Below are 22,609 nucleotides of genomic sequence, written 5' to 3'. Positions count from 1 at the left end.
TGTAAACAAGCTGATACTTAATTAGCTTTAATGTTGTTTTCGAAGGACAGCAACAATAAATAATGTGCAGCATTTGCTTGGGTCTTCTTGTGGTCATATTATTGCAGCAAATGCATTGTTTTGCTTTTCAGTAATATTCTTGAGTTGGTTCTTTTTGGATGTGTATTTTAGTGGATGTTTAAACTTTGACTTAAAAATAAGAACTCCTTCAAGGCAGACCTAAGATTCAACATTAATTCCCTGTTTATAAAATAATTTGCTGAGGAGGGCAAACCCTTCTCCCAGCTGACTTTCTTCAGTGAATGGGGAGCTTGTTCTCTGTGTGTTGGTTATTGAAAGCTGAGCTCTTTGTGCCAGATATTTTAAGAAACTGTTGACGCTTAGATCTAATCTATTACATTACACTGTGCTTTTAGACCAGAAAGTGAATGTGTTTTCATGTGTGTGGTTGGGCAGTACATATGTAGCAATTCTAAAAAAATAATGTTGCATAACTATAAATACAGTGTTGGATACTTCAGCCTGAATTCTTGCTTTAGTGTGTTTTGAAGGCAGTGGCTGTGATGGTTAGAAATGTTGTAACAGGAATGTCTTGGCATTAGGCAGTATCACATTTATATCTGAACATGAGGAAATAATACTTATTTTATGTTCCGGGGCTTAGTCACGTGTTCTTACATCTTGCTCTCCTGATAGGAACTGTTTGTATGTTCAATTTTAGTAGAACAGATGCTTTTGGAGTACTCTGGACATTTATTGGGCCCTTTTGAATGGCAGCAAAGGTTACATTTTGAGTTTCTACTCTTCTCATAATGTAAAGATACACCATTTACACACAGTGCCAGAGCTTCCTCTCTGGTCTTAGGTAGACCAGCTTGAATCCTTCCATACCAGTCATGCTGGTGAAGGCATCTGCGCTTGGGAAAAGGCACTTTGTATCTTCCTTTCCTGTCCACCTGGGCACGTGTGCTGTTGGAGACACTTGCTGAACCTGTACGTTGGCTGGGTGGCCTGAGCTTGCATTGAACGCTGAGCAGCTCTTGCTGACTCCTGCTGGGGGGTGAGGAATGTGGATGGCTTTTACCATAGTTGGGAACCAGAAACGATTCAGATTTTTTGGAAAAATTCTGCACCTGGGTAGAATGATGTAACAATTTTATTGTCTATGCTTGTGATTTTTATTGAGTATGTTAGGATTTTCCTTAAACTTTGCAGCTCTTGAAATGAGGTAATGATATGAATTTCAGTCTGGGATTTTTTTTGATGTTCAAAACAAAACTCAAACTAGATTGGTGACACAGCAAGGAAATAAAGGCATGAGAGGTATGACTCCAAGTACTCTATAGCTTCCAAAAACCAGAAGGAAAAAGAGCACCTAGCTTTACCAAATAAAGAAGTATCATTCTTCAATAATAGCATGGCTTTGAGGGGGACTAGATTCATGGCCCATGAAACTTCAGAGATGACAGTTCATTAATTGTGCATCCGTTTCAGAAGTGCAGAGGGAGCCAGATGGATAGAAAATGCAGGTATGTGCAGCAGGACAGAGGAGGAATCATAGAATTGTAAAATACCTCAAGTTGGAAGGGACCCATAAGGATCATTGAGTCCAACTCCCTGCTCCACACAGGACTACCTAAAATGAAATCATATAACTAAGAGTGTTGTCCAGATGCTCCTTGAACTCTTGAGAGGCTTGGTGCTGTGACCGCTTCCCTGGGGAGCCTGTTCCAGTGACCGACCGCCCTCTCAGTGAAGAACCTTTTCCTAATGTCCAATCTGAACTTCCCCTGACGCAGCTTCATTCCATTTCCTCGTGTCCTATTCCTGGTCACCAGAGGAAGCGACTGTTTATGATTAGGACACGGCTGCAAACCACCATGTTAAAAACGTGTCTTGAATTGCATAGGACAGTCAGGATTGAACCTTAATTCCAGAAAGAAGAGCTGAAGGTCCATGAGACTGTTTGAACCTGGTACTTGGGACATATTATGATCCTTAAAGAGAAGGAAATAAATGAAGGATTTTGAAACTTGCTTTGGAGGTCTAACCAACTTCTGATGCAGGAGAGAGAGTCTTCTGCCTTTCTGCGAGGAAGCGAAAACCTTTGAGTGGCCTATATGTTTGTTCTGTGATAGCTGACAGTTGAAATGGTGCTGAGGCTAGAAATCTGGCCGCCTTTTTTTATTAGTGAAGAGCTTGCTTTGTGTACGAAGCTGCATGTTTGGATGAGTCACACCTACTGCTTTTTGCTCCTCAGCCTGTGAGGAAGCTGTCCTCACCGCTGTTGGCAATAAATGCTTGTGTTATGTGGATCACTGGGATAACCTGGAGCATCAGTTCTATTTAAATCCTGTCCTTCTTGGCCCTTGGCTTTCCCCTGTTAGATTTCCCAGTGCCGCACACACATACGGTTGCATAGTCTTAGCTGTATTGTTAACAGTACCCATTTCGTGTGTGTGTCTTTATGGAAAACCAGTTGAAAGTCTGCTTGTATGATCTGAACATGTCCCCCATTCTTGTTTTGTGTTTGTAACAGGTTATCTTAAATAGTGCTGAAAAGTGATTTTAAATCTTGCTGTAATTGGCAGTAGAACAAGCTCATGAAAACTGCAGCTTGCTTACTTTTTGGAATGAAGTGGAAAGTTGCATCCTGCTTTCTTTGAACTGCAGACTGTCTTAAGGTGAGAGGATGAGCGTATGGATAGTAAGCTTCTGCGTACACACCTAGGGGATTTGTCAGAAGAAGTTGTATTTAACAACATGGCCCAGCTAGATTTACTCACACTTGAAGACTCTACAAGAGACCTTCAGCTAGGTATTTACTCTCAAGGACTGTCAGGCTTAAGATAGGATGTAGGGAATGACATACAAAATGGCAAACAAAAATCAGACTTTGTTTTATTATAGTTTCATTTCTAAACAGAAATAATATTTGGTAGACTTGAAATTCAAGTTGAGCGTTTCCTGACAGACGGGAGCACTCTGCCCTCACCACGGTGGGCAGGGGGTTTCCTGCTGCCTTCATTGCCTTCTCTCTGAAGCAAAGACTGAGCTTCAGTCGAGAGGTTTCTGTAAACTTAGTGAAGAAGTTTCTGCTGTGGTGGCTGTTGGACTGACTCTCAATAGGATCAGTTCTGGTGGATTTTGTTCCCTGAAGGTTGTTAGTGTATTGTCTTTTTGAACCAGACAGACACAACTAAAAGCAAGTAGAAGGATTTTTTCCTTTCCTGTAAGGCAGAATTGCTCTTTTCGTTTAGACGTCATGATGTTCTGCATTGCACGAAGAGAAAAGGTAATTTGAACTAAATTAACTGTCCCTAAATTTGGGGGTGAAGTAGCTTTTTATTTCTTGCTGCCCATATGCCAAGAGTAAACTTCTTTAAAGCTAAGATACCTTTTTAAAAATCTCTTTTCTCGTTGTTTCATTTACTACTGTCATCAGGAAGAGCACTGAGAAGAGATAACAGTAGTTAATGAGGTTTTCCTGTACCTTAAAAAATGAAACAGAAGCAGAGGCAGGAGGAATGTCGTTCCTTGGCTTTGCTATGCAGCAGTTACATTTAAAAAAATTGTAAGGACAATATTGTTTCCAAATGGGAATGCTACTATGTGCTGGAAAACTGGCAGCGTTTCAGGGCATCTGTTACATTGTCTTTTCAGTGTTTCCAGTGGTCTCAAACTGCATCAAAGGGCTTGATTCTGAGCTGCTAGGTGGTGTTAGTTGTGTCTCCCATTGGGATTGGCCACAGGTAAGAATATTTGGGGTCTGGAAGCACTTGTGTGATAGTGGACGCAGTTCAGTTTTGTGGGTGTGCTGTTACATTACGTCAGTATAAATGTTGTATATACAGGCATCCCTCTGAACTGGTAGGTTGCACAGAGCAGAGGACTTCGTTTGTAGCAACATGGAAGAGACACAAGAAGTAATTTGCTAGCCTAAAAATAGCCCATATTTTAATACACTTTTATGAAAATAAACAAGCCTATGGAGTTCTAGTATCAAACAAGTGACATGCTGGTACTAGAACTGTTTCCTTTTGCTTCCTTAATTGAGGAGAAGAAAGAGAAAAAGAAAATAAACTCTTGTTGCCCATAAACTAGAAAGAACATTTGCATAAAATGAGAGAGTTTCAAAGTAAAGGCCGAATGATGTTTGGTTACTTATGAAAGAGGAACAGCTTATCATCCACTTCGCTTGCGTTTGCCCTACGAAGGCTCTGCCCAACTTTTCAGAGCTTAGTTCTGGCCTGTTACATTAGGGTCTTATTAAGGAAAGCTTTTTTGGGAGAAGGCATGGTGCATGTTTATAAATCTGTTTGTCAAATTTTTAGGCAGAAGAAAGGAGCAAGTTATTTCAGCAAATCTCTATTTCTAATTTCTCACTTGTGGCTAACAGTGAGGAGTTTGAGAGTTACTCTGAAAATTACTGAATACATAATGACTCTTCTCTTCCTCTTCTGTGAAATTTTAGTATGATAGCTATAGAGACAGTTACTGTCATGGAGTGATTTTGCTTTCCCTAGAAAAAAAAGATGTTCTCTTCAATTTTTTGGTTTACAGGAGAAAAGGATAAGAAAAGTGGAAAAATGGAAGACAGTTGTCATCCCTAGCTGCTTGACTCACAGAAGTGCCCATCAGCCTTTATGCATCTCCTCAAATGAAGAGGAAAAGGATCATTCCTCTTCTAATCTATGAACTGTGCCGCTCGCTGCCTTTGTCATTTAGACTATTGCAAAGTGCTTGACTGCCTTTTTTTTTTCCCCTTAAGGTGTAGTAGCAATGTATATCATTGCAAGAATGAGGTTGCCCATTCATTAAGGAGCACTGCGTACACAGTGAATATTATGGTGTACCTCATAGATTGGTATGCTGCTTCTGACTTGTCTCCTGGTGTAGTTTAAGGCACTGGTTTTGACAGATGAATGTGTTACCTAGATTGGGGCTAGTATTCTCCTGTTTATCTTCCCACGTGATGCAGTAGCAGTGACTAGTGGTTTCTCCTTGGGGAAGCGCAGGCTGCTATGGGCTATGCTACTTAAAGTCTTCATGACACAGATCGATCCTACCTCAGTCATGTAGTTTCGCCTGATGAAGCTTCAAGAATGAAGGTTGCTCTAGACTTCCTGTGTAATCAGTGAGAAGAAATGGGCATTACCACAGCATGATTCAGGATTCCTCTGTTGTGCATCACTTTCTGCAGGTGATTCATTCTCTCTTTTCTACTGCGTGTTTTGAAAAGGGAACTGAGGCTCGCTGGTCTTCTATTTAGAAGTCCCAGGTAGATGTCTGAAATTTGGCTACAGTGTCAGAAAGAGGGTCAAGCCAGTAGCAGCAACCTGTGAGCAAACAGACCTGTGCTTTTTGATTGGGGTTTCTAACTGCTTTTTAAATTTTGACAATTCAGTAGGCAGTGGAAATCTTGGTTACAGTAGCACTGCCAGTCTTCAGTTAAATTTATTGAATTTTGATGGTTGTACTGCAGGCTGGAGCAAACTTTTTCCCTTCTCTTATAGCTGACAGACAAACTACAAAAACTAGTTCTAAACATACCCTTTTTCAGGCAGCTGAGTACCTTTAATATTTTTTTGCCTTGCTGGAGCTGCAATTGGATGGCAGTACAATCCTGCTGTCTCTGAATGTGTTTAAAAGAAGCATTTGTGTGGAGGCCCTTATGCAGCTGAAAATCTCAACAAGAATTTGGCAGAAATCTCAGTGTCGGAAGATGGCAGATTCCTGTGCAGTGAGATGTTTACTGGTTCACTGTTTTATCTTTGGCAGCTGCTTTTGCACTTGATATCTTCAGCTGTTTTTGAAGCTTTTACAAAGAATAATTATTCATTTCATGAAATGGATCTACTTTACCCACCCAACAGGGCACTGATTCACATATTTCTCTGGCAACATCCTGTTGTTATCAGAGCTGTGTTCACTTTTGCAGGGTTGCGTTCACTGGGACGTCAAACTTCCTGGGCCGTGGTTTCATTGCATGATTTACTGATGCATGGGGTGACTGTTTTCAACAATTCCTGTGAAAACACTAGGGTCACCAAGCTCTTCGGGAGGTGGAAGCAACCCGAGTTTTCCTGTTTTCTGCTGAAAGTGAGCGTAGGTGCTTCAACAGGAATATGAGCTCTTGTACTGACGGCCTATAGATAGGTGGCAACTTCATTGTGTCACATTTCAAGCAGTGTTTTCTTATTACCAGGACAGATTACTGTAAAAGGCAGTAGTGAATGGACTGGATTTTAGCTCCCTACAAGGTAAAATTCCACTAAATCAATAGAGCTTTCTCGGATGTTGGTGATGTGAGGTTGGGATACTACCCAAAGGTTTTACTGATAGGGTTTTTTTTAATGAGTTCCTTAAATTCGTGAACAAGGTTTCACTGTAGGCTACCGGAGCATTTTTTTTTTTTTTTAAGTTCAGGTTAAGCACACATTCTGTAAGTTTGAATGTGTTCACTTGCTCTTTGAATAAACAACTGAATACACTTGCATGCTGCTCTGCACCCACAAACCAATCATTTTGTGATGTGCTTCTGGATGCTTACATATGCATACTGGTTGTTCACTGGTATATGTGTTTACTCTGTTCAACTTTTTCATCAGTGCGCAGCAGTGCACATTGTGCATTTAACCAGAAAAGGCTGGTGGACTTATGTCATTCCAGAGTTTAGAGCCCTACTGGAGGAGAATATTTAAAATACATATTGAAAAATGAGACAGGGTTTATGGGCTATATACAATATGTTTTGTTACTCCAACTGGCATAATGGAGGGGGGGGAGCACAGGGCAATCAGAACTCTTCACATTTGTTTTGTGTCCAAAGAATAGTTTAGAGTTATGCCTGTACTTAGCCCGATTTTTAAAAAGAGTTATCTATTTATTTTCAGTGTTGCAGAGTATGAGCTAGAGTATACATATGTTCTAGTTAACTCACCACATTTTTTTAGCATGATATTCTAACCTGCTTGGCCATTAATCTGGCTGGCTACCAGGAGAATTTTCAAACTGTTGACTCATATTGCTTCCATATGTAACTTAAACCACCTTTTTCCCACAGTGGAGACAGCTTGAAGGTTAGCTGCGTTTTCTTTTCAGGGCAGGGAACAGCGTATTTTGAACTGAGTCAACACATATGAGTGAAGGAAGTAAATCTAAGCTATTATTAACTTTTTGGGGTCTAATCTCATTTTTGCTGAAACCTTCCCTGGTTCCGAATCAGGAAAGACCAACAGGGTTTTTTGTGCTCCTCTTCCCCGTGAGGTTTAGTAGTCTTCAGCATACATAGCCATGGCTCATCTTTTCATTTTTGCATCTTTGTGAGGATGGATCTTCACAGCTGCCATTACTTGTATGCCATCTAAGAATTTGGAGGCGTGACTTGCTCTCTGTGCGTGGGACCCGATGTTTTGAGGATGTGACTAATTAAGTGCGAAATAACACGTAGGCTGCGTGCCATATCATATTATTGAGCACCTATATATAGGTGGAGCCTATATGTGGTTGGAGCTCCTATTCGTAGTTGGAGCCCATGTTTTGTGTCATGCAGCAAAGGAGGGTTGATGGCTAGCAGAACTGCTCTGCAAAGTGATACAAAGTGGTACTCTGCACTGTTGTCCCTCTGATTTTGCTGTTGAGCCAGACGGTGGCTTTGCACGCAAAAGCCCTGGCAACTCACAGAGTCCCGCACCAGAGCAATAGCTGCCTCTGGCACACACAGCCCAGGGTGAGGAGAAAGAGCCCTGGGACCCTGTATGGAAATGGGGGAGACTGCGTTAGTAGGAAGGTGAAGGTGGAGGCAGCAGTTGTGTGAGACCTTGTGGATTTGCACTCAAAAAAACCCCCTGTTGAGTACTGGTTTTTTTTTTTTTTTCTTGCAGACTGCAGAAAAAAGCTGAAGGAAGTTTAGTAAGAGGGATTTTTCTCATAGGCTTTGATATCCATTTGACCTGTGGACCCTACTGATGAAGAGGTGATCTGGGTTTAGTTCCAGTGTTACCACCGTTATGGGAAGTTGCATCCTTTCTCAGGCCACTGTTTTCTCACTGTGAATTTTTTTGGGTTTTTTTGGCGATAGGGTGGGAGAATGAGAATGCTGATCTTCCTCTACAGCATTTAAGATGTATGGATGAAAAGCAGTATGTGGCGTTGCTGCAATTCACCTACCTGACTCAGTTCTACTTTTTTTTTTTTTATGATCAAAAAAGAAAGTGAAGCTAATAAGAAAAAAATAGTCTTCTATATTGTAACCTTTGGATCTCTGTAGCCAAATGCAAGTGTTTTGCTCAGTTCAGGAGACATGAGTGCATAGTTGAGCATGTATTTAAGCTTAGCTGTGTGAGTAGTCTGAAGTCAATCGGACTGCCATGTTGAACAATAACACTTTTAGCATGTGCTTAAAACCCAAACCAGATAGATACATGGCTTTTTTCAAAGACGCGTGGCTAACAAACTCTTCATTCCCAAATGTTTTATTCTAGTGTTTCTGTGTAATATTTATGCTTGCACTGAATGTTGTTTTTCAGCTGAAAACGCTAAAATACAGATTTCTTCGCGTTATATGGTTTTGATTGTTTAGCTTTACTTTTGCAATCCCACTCCGGCCTTTCTAAGGATGAATGCTACGGTGGTGTCACCAGGGTCTGGCTTTGCTGGACTCCAGCTTGCAGAGACCAAGCGTGGCCTTTGCTGAGAGAGAGGGCTCGGAAGACAAGAGAATATGGCTTCCCCCATTTTTGTTTTTACTCTAAAAGGCATGTTGGAGTTTTGTGCTGTATAATTCTTTAGGTATTTGGATTAACTCTGATAAAATTATAGGTGGTTGTAAGGGAGTTTATTGTGCTTATAAATTGTAGTGGGGCTCCCTGTAATTTGTTATAATTAATTCAAGAGTTCAAGGGCAGAAAATCAGGATCAGGTTGTGGCATGCCTTCCTTTCTTGCTAAAGCATGCCATTACTGGCCCTTTTATTTAAGGTTTAACTTTGTGTTTGTGGGTTTACTTGGAGTATCCAAAAAGTATAATACGCTCCTAACAAAAAGTACAAGTACAGAGGATGGACCTGTTGTGGTTGGGGGGTTCCTTTTTAAATATAGAGAAATTGGTGGATACTGTAAAGCTGCATCTGCTGGCTAAGCCTCTCGCAGAAGGAGTGCGTGTTTTGGAAGGCTTGTGTCATGTCTGCAGGCCGCAACAAGGCCTGGGTGCATGTCCGTGCTTGTGGCCCATCAGAAATGGCAGGAAAAGAAAAACACTCGCAGAGCACTTCTTTACAATCCAGGCTCAGTCTTTTGCTGCCAGTGAGAATGCCGTGTGATGCTGTTACCTCGTGTCTAACTGCTAAGGGTTTCACTAGCCGTCCATTTAACACTGGACACCAAAGAGCCGCAACACTTCGATGCCAGGCTATACTGGAAGCAGCTGCTTATATGTGAGAGGTTATAAAGCCTGTGTTACCTTCCTAAACAGTCCCATGTCCGTTTGCAATTCTTTTTTGAATGCTCAATTTTGCTGCAGAAATTTGACTTCATTGACTGATTCACGCTAGAAAAAAAGCTTATTGCTCCTAAAATGCTCATACTTTGCATTTACATTTGAAATCATCTGCCAGCTGTGTAAAGAATTGGTGGAGGCGGAGATCTGAAATTTTAATAGACTGTCTTTTGGGGAATGCATGTGAATGAACAACCTTTCAGTAGTAAACTGCTGAGATAGAGGTGGTAAACAACAACTAAGCAGTGCAAAATTCTCATCAGACTGTTTTTAGGTGCGCAAAGGTTTTCCTGTTCTAGTATCCTTAGCCAGGCGTTGACTGTGTAGCTGGAAGACATTGGTCTTTGGTAGGAACTTCACTGGTCAGCTGTGGTAGCTTACCTTTCATTGTGTGCTTCATTGCAGCTCATAGAGCAAGCCAGCCATTGAGGCTGTGTATTATTTGTATATCAAAACAAATGGAAAGTGACCGTCACTGTGAAATTAGCCTGTTTTAGCCAAATCCCCTTTTCTCCCGTTCAGCTATAAACTGTTGCTTTTAGAGAGAGATTGAGCAATGTGGAAGTAGGTGATATGAACTGTTTTGATCTGTCCTCCTTTTTCAGACCTACGTGTGAAAATGATGCTAACCCAGCATTGTTCTGTCTCATTAGGAAGGGGAAAAGGAATGACACAAATCTTTCCATGTATTTTATTTTTAGTTTCAGTCATGTTTTCCATCCAGCTGCTGGAGGAAACCAGGATGTAGACAGTTGGATGCTGCTTTTGAACAATCTCATTTCTCAGTTACCTGAAGCTAACCTTGACCTACCTTATAAGGTTGTTACGATCAAGGAGTTCCTACCTATAGACTGTTACGACAGTTTGAGCTTCTGAAGGAATTTCCTCCTGCATGTGTGACAAAGGCTCTTTCGCCTCCTTCCCTTTTCTTTTCTGGCAAATCTGCTGATCTTTCTGAAGGTCTGTGACAGGGTGTGGTAGACTTGTTCTCAATAATACCCTTCCAAAAATATTACTCTTTAGTAGTGGAAGCACAGCTGTTGCTTTTTATATTCTACCACAAATCCCAGATAAATGGCTATTGTCTAGTACTGCAAAACATCAGAGTTTCGCTGGGAGAGAAGTTGATGAAATTCCAGAGGTGCGAGCTGGAGATGTTCTGTTTATCAACACCATCTACGTTTTTTACAAGAGCAAAGACAAGGCCTTAGCACTGTGTTACTGACAATGACATCATCAATGTATGTACCTCTTTTTTTTAAAGTGCCTTTAGATTAAGATGTGCTGATTGAATCCTTGCATCTAAAATGTGTTTCGGCATGCTCAAGCCCAGAAATCATAACACCATCTTTGCCAATATACTGAACGTTGTATCTGAAAAGACCAGTCTTGTCTGCCTGCCTTTCTTTCTTGCCAGTCCATAAAATCCAGTCCAAGTTTGCAGTCAGTTTTGTTGCAGTGTATTGAGTGACCCACATGAAATAAGCAGCATCCAGTAAGTAGTACTCTGGATTCAGACTTTGGAACAAAACCTGGATCTCCCAAATCTGCCTTGGTTTCCTGCCCAAGTTTACATGAGTAACTTCACCAGCCATGTGCCTCAGGTACTCTATTTGTAAAATTAGGCTAATGATCATTAATACTACTTAAAGCATGTTTTTCTCAGAAAAGCAACGAGTAAGAGTTAAGTATTATTATGATTGTCTCAAATATGTAATAAATAAAGATAACCTGTTGGTCATTATCAGTTAGTTCCTTTGATTGCCCACTGAATAGCTGAGTCATTGGCTCATCTAACTCAAATGCTGAGAAAATATGAAAGACCCTGTGTTTAAAATAAAAAATGGGTTTCTCTTTAAAACGTAGCATATGGGTATCGGTGGAATCCTGTTGCTAAATAGTATCAAAGCCAAGATCATGGCAGATTTTAAGGTGTGAGATGAACAATAGACACATCAATATCAAAGCTAATGCTTAAAATAATTTTAGTAAATGATAAAAGGCCTCTGTTCTAGAGAAACTGCTTCCCCTGTGGGCAGATTATTGCATAAGTGTACATTGCAGCGTCTCTGCTCAGAAGTATATCACCATACTAAGATAAACCCAAATGAGCTGAGTTGGACTGTTGTTGTGATTCAGTGAGACTTTCATTGTGTTCCTAATTTTAGAAGATCATATTGTACTCTAATTGCAATTTTTTTTTTGAAGTTGGAAAAGAGCTGAAGGTCTTGAGCTAAAACACTTGTGGGCTAATCTGTTTCTCCTTTGAGTCTTAAAGACTTCTTATTTTGGAGATATGAAATGGTAAAGCAGTTCTCCTCCAGAGAAGAAGTTAAACTACATAGCTATGCAGTTATACAATAGATAGGCTTGACGCCAAAAAGGTACCTAATGAGTTATAAAAAGTTAGTCATGCCAGTAATTGCATCATTAGAAACGATTTTAAAGGAATTGTACCTCATGGGTAACTAATACATGTTTTGTAGTGCTTTGTGTGTTTTCAGATACACTCAAGGTGAATATTTATTGGTATTGAAACTGTAATGTGTTTATTCATACTGGCTTGAAATTTCCAGAAAAACACACTGACTCATTAAAAAAAAAAAAAAAATTTTTTAAAAGTGTTTCCTGCTGCACTAGAGATAATGTGTATATTCCAAACCCTTCCTGTCCCTGATATACAGAGAAGGAAAGTAAAACCAGGGAAAAATAACAAAAATCCAGACTGATCCTAATACAACATTCAAACAGTATTAATCCTTATTACCTCGATCCTGTCACCTTTTTGCATAAACGTATAGATATATGTATGTGTATGAAATATATATTTAGATTGTAAATCCCTGGGGCAATAAGCATTTTTTGTTCTGTTCTTGTACATTTCCTAGCAGAGTTAGATGCTGCTTGATTACTAAGGCTATCAGGTCTGATAATATTAACTATTAATGAAGTGTTTGCCTTGTGGTTCTTTGTGGAAGTCACTAGTAGGAAAATTGTGAAGATGCAGAACACCAGTGCCATTACTCTGCAAAACTAACCCATATTCTTACTTTTGTAAACCATCCTTTAATTTCTCTACAAAGATCTTACTTCCAGTATTGATCAGGCCAGGTTCTGTGTGGATTGTGGTATCTGAAGCATTGGTTGTTGAAGAGAATGGAAGTCAGTAAAATTAATTGAGTTATTTTCTGCACATATAAAACAGCAACAGAGGTTATACATCAGATAAACAGTGGTGATGGAAGGGTACAGTGAATTCAGTGACACTATAAAAACACCCACATTCTTTTTTTGAAGTGATTGGAGAACAAACACAAATCCTGATCTTGAGAGGTCTATGCAGAATTGTATGGGCAAATGGAGTTTCTCTACATTTACGCAGCTGTGGCCGAGTCTGAATCTGGGTGTTGCAATTAAATTTAAACCAGTACCCTTATCTCCTGCTTACTAATACTATTTGGGGTTTTTTTTCCCCTCTGATGTAGTATGGATTGCTAAAATGCAGATGTTGATTCTGGAGTTCAGATGTTGTCTCATAGTTGTCCAGTTGCAGCTTATTTACTTTATAAAAAGTGTGCTTTTTGATGCAATAGATGCAAATATACTTTTAATGTTTTCTGTGTTGGCTAAATAGAGTTGTGGGAAATGATATCCTTATAATTATGGCTTTGTTCAGACTTGTCTACCCCCATTCCCCTTGGAATTAGCTACAGGCTGGCAAACTGTAGTAGTCTTTATTATATTGAATACACAATGGCTCTGCTAAAAATGTTTAACCTAAAATGAGCAATGAAGGTGAGAGATTTCAGCTCTCAGTCCACTTGGCTATGGTGGTGTCTCTTCTGCCCTGCACTCCCCTAGTATGCCAGAATGGCTCTATGATTAAAGCTTTGTAAGTCTTAATTTTGAATTTTTTGCCTTTTATTATTTGGGGGTGCAGATTGCAAACTTCTCTTTTGTTCAGTTTCCATATGCTTTCCCAACTAAACCACCTAATAGGAGGCTTATGAAATGCATGTTTTTATCTGCTGTTTTGGAACAGCTTTCCTCAGTGAATCTATAGTGGAATCATTTTTAAAATGTTTGATTTCCCTCAAATTATAGATCTACTTTTGCAATCCAACCGAACAAAGAGCAGTCTCAGCTAGCATAGTGACATAATAACAGCATTTAACATAATTTCAGATGGAGGAGCCTCAAATCTCTGGCAGAATATGGGCCAATTTCTCCTCTCCTTTGGCTGGGCAGAGAGCCTGACCACAGTTTTGCAGCATGGCTGAGCCATGAATCTGTGGCTGGTAGAGCTATTGGAGCCTTCTAGCAGAGCTTCCTCCAGGGTATGCTCCTCCTCTTTCTTGACAGTGGAATTAGCCACTCCAGTTCGTGCCTTGTGAAAGGAGATGTCCCAGTTCATGCCGTATGTGGCCACAATGAAAGGAGATGTCAGGGGACACCTTAGGTGAGTGACCCTTGTCACTGTCAGTCCAGGGGTAAAGATGAAGCTGGTACAGACCATAGGTTTCTGCCTCAGTCTTCTTCAGTTTATCTTGGCACTTCCATTGAAAAAGGTGTCAGAGCCATAGCAGGTGATTGCTTTGCAGTACGTTTGCCTGTGAAAGGTGACAACTTTCTCCATGAGGTTTTTCCTGATGGATACACTAGTTAATGTCAGAGAGCTAATTATACATGTCTTTTAAACTCTTACTGCATGTCAATCTACAATATATAATAAATCCTAAACTTTTATTCTACTACAGTGTTAGTAAATGCAATGCTGTTCCATAATATTGTAGAATATTCCTATTAAGATGTTCAAATGTGACCTGTTTCTGACAATCAGGGTGAAACACCTGTAAATGGGCATCTTTCTTGTAAAGTGGGTGCTGACAATTTTTCTAAAGTATTGGCAACTAAAATAGCAACTAAAACCCCACATCACTGTTTCTTTTGAAAGTCTTAGTTGTAATATTTGGTACTACAGTAACTGCATTGACATCATATTTTTGACGATGCTTACCTAAATAATCCTTTCTATGGTTTATCTTTAGTTTTGTGGGCACTGTGGTTGGAATCATAGCTCCGCTAAAGCTGGTGACATTCTTGACTTCTGTAGAGCTAGGATGTCACTATAAGATTTTACATTGTTTTGACTTCCATGTAGTCTCTTAACTTTGTGTTTGTTTTAACAATAGCTCTAACTTTATGGCAGATGTGGATTTTACTTTTGTTCCGTCAGACTAGAATATGTAACTCATGCATGTATATGTAGCATTGACATAAATAGCCTGCTTTTGGGATTACAAGTCTCAAAGACCAGATTCAGCAAACACTTGCTCACCTGCATACTTGATAAAGCAGCTTATGTCAAGCTTGTATGAAAGTGTGCGTATTTTCAGAATTGGGATTTAGTCATTGCAAAGAAGTGGAAACAAGCTGATTTGTCTCTTGGACCGAGCAAGTGTGAAACCTGGGGCTGAAGCACAGGGCTCAAGCTGAGAAGCCGTATGCTTTTTACACTGTCTCTCTCAATCAAATTTCAAAATCCCCTGAAGTTTTAATCTTCATTAGGCTGTGTGAAAGCCAAATCTAAGCATTTTAAATGAGATCATATTTTTCCTGTTTGAAGATGATGTTCTGCCTTTTGTAGGGGAGAGAGGGGAAGAGGAAGCCTAAAACCAGTAACCCAACAATTACCTTTTAAGCGCACGCAGAAATTGTGAATTCTGAAGGGAACTTCTCAGATGTGAAGAATATGTGCAGAGGCCTTCTCTGAGAGGATTTCTCTGCCCTGCTGTGCTTGTAGCTTCTGAACACCCTGATGCCTTGAGAGTACGGGTCTGGTCAGAGCATTGGTGCTGTCTAGTGGCAAGTTATTGCATCTCATGTTGCTGAGAGAAGAGTTAACTGAAGAAAAATGTAAAATGCTGCATTTGATTAATAGCCCTCAAAGCATGGCTTGGGTTATGCTGGTTTTGAAGCACGTAGGTATTTTCTAATGCCTCCGCACAGAATTAAATGGTAACATTTTTGAGTATAGTTAAGGCAGTGCAGTCCCTGTTACATGGGTTACAGTGGTTCTCCTTTCCAAGAAGGAAAGGTTAATTGCATTGGTACTGGGAAGGTGACTTACACACACACACACACACGTCTGAAATCATTAAAACAAGACCAGAACAGTTTCTTCGCTATTCCCAAATGTTCAAAGGTAAGGTCAGATGTGGTGCGCTGGTTGCAGCTGAGCCCAGTTAGGATTTTACTGCCCCCACTCTTTCTGACCGCTCTTTGCTGTCCACCTTGCAGAGGTTGCAGTCTCTGAGACTGGCTAGCATGCTTGTGTACCATTTCTTTCTAGCCCAGTTTATCTCAAGCAATTATTTTTTAAATCCACGCCATTTTGAGGGGATGCGCTTTGTGTTAGGGGGGTGAGCAGGCTTGCAGCTGAAGGGAGCAGTGACCTCCTAACCTGGTTCAGCTGCAGCCAGACCGGCACGTCTGGTCACAGCCTGAGAAACCCCTTTGTTGGTTTTTGGGGTTTCTTAACTTGGGTCACCCAGGCGCATCAGTTACTATCATCAGGTCCGGGGGTTGGGTGCATGAGGCTGAGTGCACGCATGAACTGTGGCTACGCTGGTACAGTACCTCTACCTTTGGGCTCAGACCTGATGAGTTGTTGCATGTTGGCTGAGAAGGAATTGTTTCATTTCAGTTGGGACAGGTTACGTATGTCTGCACCAGAAGTTTAAGCTGATGGACGTGAGATCATTATATCGCTGTAACTCAACTGTATTTGATTATTGGCACATCAGTGGCCGATACGGTGTCCTTGCAATTGTGGCTGTAATTTCTTCCGCTGCCTGTCTTGCCCCTGCCTGGTTTTACCGCCCGTGCCACACAGGTAGCTCCAGGGAGCATGCATTGGTGCCTGCAGAATAAGAAGTTGTGGCCTGTTAACGAAGCTGTCTCCACTGGACTTTAACCTGATATGCCGGAGGGACTGGCACGTATCCCTGCTGCTCTGGCCAGCCCTGCTGTGGGTCTGGTCCCGTTCAGTGGATGGGAGGGATGCACGGATGGGGACAGTAACTCGTTAAGCTTTTTGTGGAAAGCTTCTTGTTTGTCCTCATCTAGTCTATTGCAGATGTAAGGTGAAACGTGTGAGTTCTGTCGCTGCGGTTAAAACTAACATAGTTTGTCTTGTGATTTACTGTGGATCAGCAAGTGCATGATATTTGAAGCTGGTTTTGCTTGATTTGTGTGTCGAAGTCATCCTTACAGATGAGATGCCAATTTAAAAAAACTTTTATATAGGCCATAGTTAAAGTTATATCAGTAGGCCAAAATATATTGCTAAAATTCTGTTTCTTCTATCAAAATGGTGACACTGGAGCAAAAACAATAGAAGAAATACGGAACAGCCTCTTTTTGTATTGGTGATTGCATGGTCTTCAGTAACCTCTGCAAAATTTGTGGAGGAGGTAATCCCAGCAGATGTCCCTCTTCTATGTGGTCTAGGAAACACAAATTAGAACTTTTTATTTTCCTTTTCATCCACCTGGAAGCACTGCACATGTAGGGATCATATTGATTTGTTTCAGTAATGTGGAAATTCTGAAGCCAGGCACAGGCTCCTGTTTAACTGCCTGACCTGTTTGTGGTGGGTTTTTCTTGCTTTCAGCAGCCTTTTGTTCTGTAGAAAATGTATAAACATATAGATGTTCTAATTTGTGCTCTTTTTTTGTTTGTAGATATCAGTATTACCTACAAGTGAAAAAGGATGTTCTTGATGGCCGATTACTTTCTTCATTGGAGCAGGGAATTCGACTAGCTGGTTTGGCAGTGCAAGGTAAGGTGACATGACCTGATAGCCCTTTTCCAACATTGGCTTTTTTGGTTTGTTCTATATGTTGACTGGGCACTAACTAACTGACTCCTCCTCACAACAGCTGGGTTTTCTATTGATTTAAAAGTGCATAGGTGGACTGCCATTGGTGAAACACTCACACCCTCGAGGAGGGAATGATGGACCGCATCAGTGTTCAGCTTTCTTATTTCTAAAATCCATGTTAGTGAATCTGAACAAAACTCCAGTTCTTACAATCCCAACCACGGAATACTTTGCAGTAATGAATTTGCTTCACGTTCTCTGGCTTGAAATGCAATTGCATCAAAGAGCATAGCAGCAGCTTTAATTTTGCCTTTAATTAAAAACTCGTTTTGCTGTATAGTGCTATCTGAAGTATGAAAGAACACATGACCATAATTGTTACGTGAGTTATAAATTAATAATAAACTACTTCTTACAATGTGATTTTTATTCTGAGCCTCCTAAGGACATCAATAAAAGTGGGATCACATAATGTATATGGGCAGAGGAGGAAGCCTGAGGAGGAGAGGAGAAAGTATGTTTCAGTCCATCCATGACTGACTATGAGAACCTAAGGCAGAGTTTCAGCAATCATGCTCTGGGCATCCCCCTGATGAGAGGGAAGGGGGAAGTATATATATAAATAGAAAAAATGTAGATCTGATTCTTGAAAATTAAAGTTCAATGGAGAGTGATGCTAATATGATCTTCCTTAGGACAGTAGAAATTCCGTTTTAATATCTTATTTCTTGGTTAAAAATTGAAGAAAAAAATGTTTCCTGTCAAATCTTGAAATGTTTTATTAATAAAGGAATATATATGTATAAGATTCCGTACTGAATCTTGCAATTTAAGTAAATGAAGTTTTCCCAGTGTGTGAGTTAGGGCTCAATAGATACTGAATATGTTTCAATGGTCTTGTGTTTTTGGAGCTTTTTGCTAACTTTGAGAGTGAGTCAGTCTTTGTAGTCAATTTGAAGCAATCACTTTTATTCTGAATTTTCTACATAATCTGTTTCAAAGTCCATTGCATCAGAATGCTGCACCTAATCTTGTTCGCTTTATTCCTGACCTTGCATTACTCCCTTTGTCCTTTGCATGTGATGCAACCGAAGATATTTGAAATACTTATTTCTTTTAAACTTACAGACTCTGTTTCATGTCCATTTTCATTTCTTTCTGTTTATGTTAAAACATAACTCAGAGGTGAAAACAAAATGAAACTGCATTTTTGGCATCCTGCAATACGTGAAATTGTCTAGAAGCTTTGAAAGAATGTTTAGCTAATATGATTTATGGTGGGAATTTCCAACTTCTATAATATGAGGATCTTGTAGATGGCGTTTGATCCAGTTCAATTAATATAAAATAAAAACCTCCTGGCAAGATACTCTTTTGATATAAGCTGTTGTGTATTTAAGAGAGAGATAAATATGGGCTTTGTTTTGTTTTTTTTTTTTTTAAATGTAGTTTAGCCTTTAGGAAGCACTTTCAAAACTTCACGGTTTCAAGGACATTTAGACAAGAATCCTCAGCCTGACATATGAGTGGATGTCAGCATGGAGATCATAGAATCATAGAATCATTGAGGTTGGAAAAGACCTCTAAGATCATCGAGTCCAACCGTCGACCCAACACCACCACCCACTAAACCATGTCCCTAAGTGCCTCATCTACTCGTCTTTTAAATACCTCCAGGGATGGGGACTCCACCACCTCCCTGGGCAGCCTGTTCCAATGTTTCACCACTCTTTCAGTAAAGAAATTTTTCCTCACGTCCAAAGATGAGTACCTCTTAAAGAGATGTAGAAGTAGTAGAAAAGCAAGTGGAAAGGTGTGGGGCAGTCAGTTAAACTGACACAGTGCCTGTACTGTTATATTGGCTACAGGAGGATAAGACCTTCCCTCCCCCCCTCAAACCATGTTGGTTGTTAATGATTTTTAATATAATTGGCTGGTGGATTTTTAACCTCCCAGGCTGTAAAATTAAGCATCTTTTGTACAATTGTGTAGCATTGTAGCAGAGGTAGGTTAATTTTTTTTTTTTCCCCTGGTCAGGGTTGGAAACATTGGAGAAGCAAAAGTGTGCACCATTTTTAAAGACGCTGAGCAATCCCAGCCTCGTTAGATGGTGGTATTAGTTCATGAAGGCTACAGAAAAACAAACTCCTGATGGTTAAGCATGGCAAATGGTCATAATATTAGGGATCAAAAGAGAGAAATTACTTGTTGGCTGTTATTTGATCTCTAGTAATAACACTATTATTTTCAGACTCCCATGTTAAAAGCTGAAGTACAAGCAGAAATCTTTGTGCTGGGTTGTGGCTTCAGAGAGGGCTCACCCACTTGAAATTAAGCATCTGTGCAAAGGTTGAGTGTGGTCTTAACATGTGTGGAAAGTGCTAAAATGAGTAATTGTGTTGTTTTTTCCAGCGGGTTTTGGAGACTATAATCAGTTTGAATCTCATGACTTCCTCCGAGAATATGTCTTGTTCCCTATGGTGAGTTCCTTATCCCCCTCTTTTGTGGTCTTTTATGAAAAATTTCTCCATGCCTCAGAGATGGCTTTGTTGATAACAGAGTAAAAGCACCAGTGCTGAACTATTAATGGTGGAAATAAACTTTGCTCCCCAAAACCTGCAATATACTTGATTGTATCTGAATGAATATATGCTATGAAAAAGTGGCCCTTTTTCAGTTCCTGTTAAGCCTCCACTAGGAATAGGTGTCAACAAAAGAAATGTACTTCTTTGAATCAAAACAGAATTTGCAGCTATTTAAAAAGGTGTATATTAGCAGTACTGCAGTATTAGTAACATGGCCTAACAAGGGGATATGAGGGCTGCTGATGTAGTAAATGTTGTGTCACGGGACAAATCATGCAGCCTTTCCTCAAAAGAATGTGAATTTACATTAACTGACTATTAGACTGAAGTGAAGCATGAATCAGGTCTTGTCAAAATGTTCTCCAGGGACTGTGCTGTAAATTAGTTTTAAATTTACATTGGAAACTAGCAAATAATTCGAATGCTGAGGGAAGTGTTTTAGGTCACTAATGATGTTAGAAACTCTGGTGACAAATGCTGAGCACTTGCAGTCGGTGACATTGAGCCTCTCTGGGAGGATGGATTAGAGAAAAAAAAAAAGCCTGCTGAGGTTAAGGCTGGCCTTATCTTAGATGAACAAGTCTATCAGCACAAGTCTTGAGTGTAAGCTTCATAAAATGTAAAAGATCTTTGGAATTCTTTCTAACTGGAAAAAAAAAAATTGGGAGTGGGGTGGGGTTCCCATGCCCTGAGTGTAGCTGCCTAGAAGTTAAGGCATCTGGTTTCCCTCTGCAATTAGTGGAGCAGTAGAGGGAGAATGATTCATCTCACTGTAACTTGAAGGCTTGAGAAAGGCACTTCCAGAAGCATTTCATCCCATTTACCGGTGCTCTTTGTACAGGAACTGCAGTAGATAGTCCATTCTCAAGTCCAAAAAGGTGACAGCTGCACAGTGTCTTGAAGTGAACGTGCAATTTTGAGCTGGTAGACAGAGTTCAATACCACCTGAAAAAGAGTCAGCAGGAAGCAGGGAATTAATGAATGTATAGAGCGCTGAATATGCCTTGTATAGCTAGAATGTGGCTTCAGTATTGACCTTTCACTAAGAAACTTCTGTTAGCCTGACTTAGTGGAGCAGAATTTCTTTGGTAGGCTGCCTTTATCTATTGATAAGTAATTGATGATCTTGCGTATAGTTGATGGCTTATGGAGTCGTGTATGATAGCCTAAGAGGGACAGAAGATGGCTGCAAATATAGACAGAGAAATGTGTCATCAAGCTGTCACTTTGTAAATTATTGAACTTCTGCAAAGTTCTTTCAATATACTGATATTATGTTTCTATTCAGAAAAAAATTAGGAGAGGGTTTAGGCCTCTAGATGAGCTTTCAGGTGGTTAATTTCAATGGGGTTCAGCAGTTTACTCTTTGGGCCCGTCTCCTAGAACCTCTGTTTTTGAGTCAACTGCCTACATGGTGTTGTGGTCGGCTCTCTTCTGTTTTGCATGTGCTCTCTTTGTGGTATCTTGCCTTTCATCCATGCTACTATTGCTAAATTTAACAAAATCAGCAAAGTGTCTGCCTCCTACAGTCTTCAGAAGCCTACTCTTAAATCAACTGTTTCTCTAGACATTTCTTTAACTACTTGTCTTTGCTCTTCTGGGGAAGAGTGGGTAATGTAATAGTAAATATTTCACTGCAAGTTCGGTGACAGTTGCTAAGTGCTGCAGATATAAACTAGTCCTGAAGCAAGTGGGAGGATTTGAGTGAATCTCGGGCATAGAAAGAGCCTCCAACGAGAGCGTTGCTATAAATTCAGTAGTGAAGTGAGCTGGTGAATGAGGGAGGGGCAGCTACATTTGTACTGTTTGATCTTGTGAGGCTACAATGTGTGTCAAATGGCATTTCTTCAGCAGGGAAAAGAACAAAGTTATGTACACAGTACACCCCACAGGTGTGTAGCTGTGCATAGGCATGTACCATGCCATTTTTCATTAGCGTGCTACCACTTTCACATTTTTCTGTGGCAGAAGCAAATATCAGAGGGAGGGCCCCATTGAGCAAGAAACAGGCAGTGTATTTAAGTACATTACATGCAGCCTTAAGGCTTTTTAAAATAAAAATAAGAACTTTGAGGTTTTGCAAGAAAGTTTTTCAGCTTCCTTTTTTTTGCCTTGAATTTATGAGCAGACTTCCTTTATTAACTTGCTCCCAATTATTTCAGAATTGTTTCTACCGCACATTATTAAATTTGCAGAAGATAAAAATTTCTGCTCAGAAATGTGTTGCAAGCATAAAGTACGTTTTATTACATATTTGAAGAAGTAGCAAAACTTTCAATGCCTTTTAATATGGCGAAGAGAGTACCTGTAGGTCTCAGGACAGAAAATAACCATGACTTCGTTTTCCATTGTCTATGCATTATTTTGGGCTATTTTAAAAGGTATATATCAATTTGTAGACTTCCCAAGTGTTTTTAAAGACTTGTTTGGTCCTTGTCCAGGAAAAGATCCCTTATCTGTGCTCTGTACTCTGTTCTCTGTTTTGGAATAATAAGCACCTTACCCCTATTTTAACAGTATCCTTTTACTCTCCCCCCAAAAAAGATATAAAAAACCCAGACCCTCGTGTTCTCCTTGCACATTTTCAGCATCCTGTGCTCTGAATTTTCAATGCAGTTGGTGATAGGTATTCTCTCTGTAA

General features: G+C 40.1%; 1 protein-coding gene across 2 annotated transcripts in view; it reads left to right on the top strand.

Annotated features, from left to right (window-relative positions):
• Nucleotides 1-22,609, top strand: part of PTPN14 (protein tyrosine phosphatase non-receptor type 14) — a 123,884-nt gene that overhangs the window by 61,118 nt on the left and 40,157 nt on the right. For both annotated transcript variants that reach the window (XM_076334565.1, XM_076334566.1), the window contains exons 4-5: nt 17,244-17,341; nt 19,796-19,863. In XM_076334565.1, the coding sequence (XP_076190680.1) occupies nt 17,244-17,341; nt 19,796-19,863 (166 nt within the window). The remainder of the gene's footprint in view (nt 1-17,243; nt 17,342-19,795; nt 19,864-22,609) is intronic.

Source organism: Aptenodytes patagonicus, chromosome 3 (genome assembly GCF_965638725.1).
Source record: "Aptenodytes patagonicus chromosome 3, bAptPat1.pri.cur, whole genome shotgun sequence".
NCBI lineage: Eukaryota > Metazoa > Chordata > Aves > Sphenisciformes > Spheniscidae > Aptenodytes > Aptenodytes patagonicus.
The sequence above is the reverse complement of the archived record's forward strand: the minus strand, read 5'-3'. Positions and strand labels throughout refer to the sequence as shown.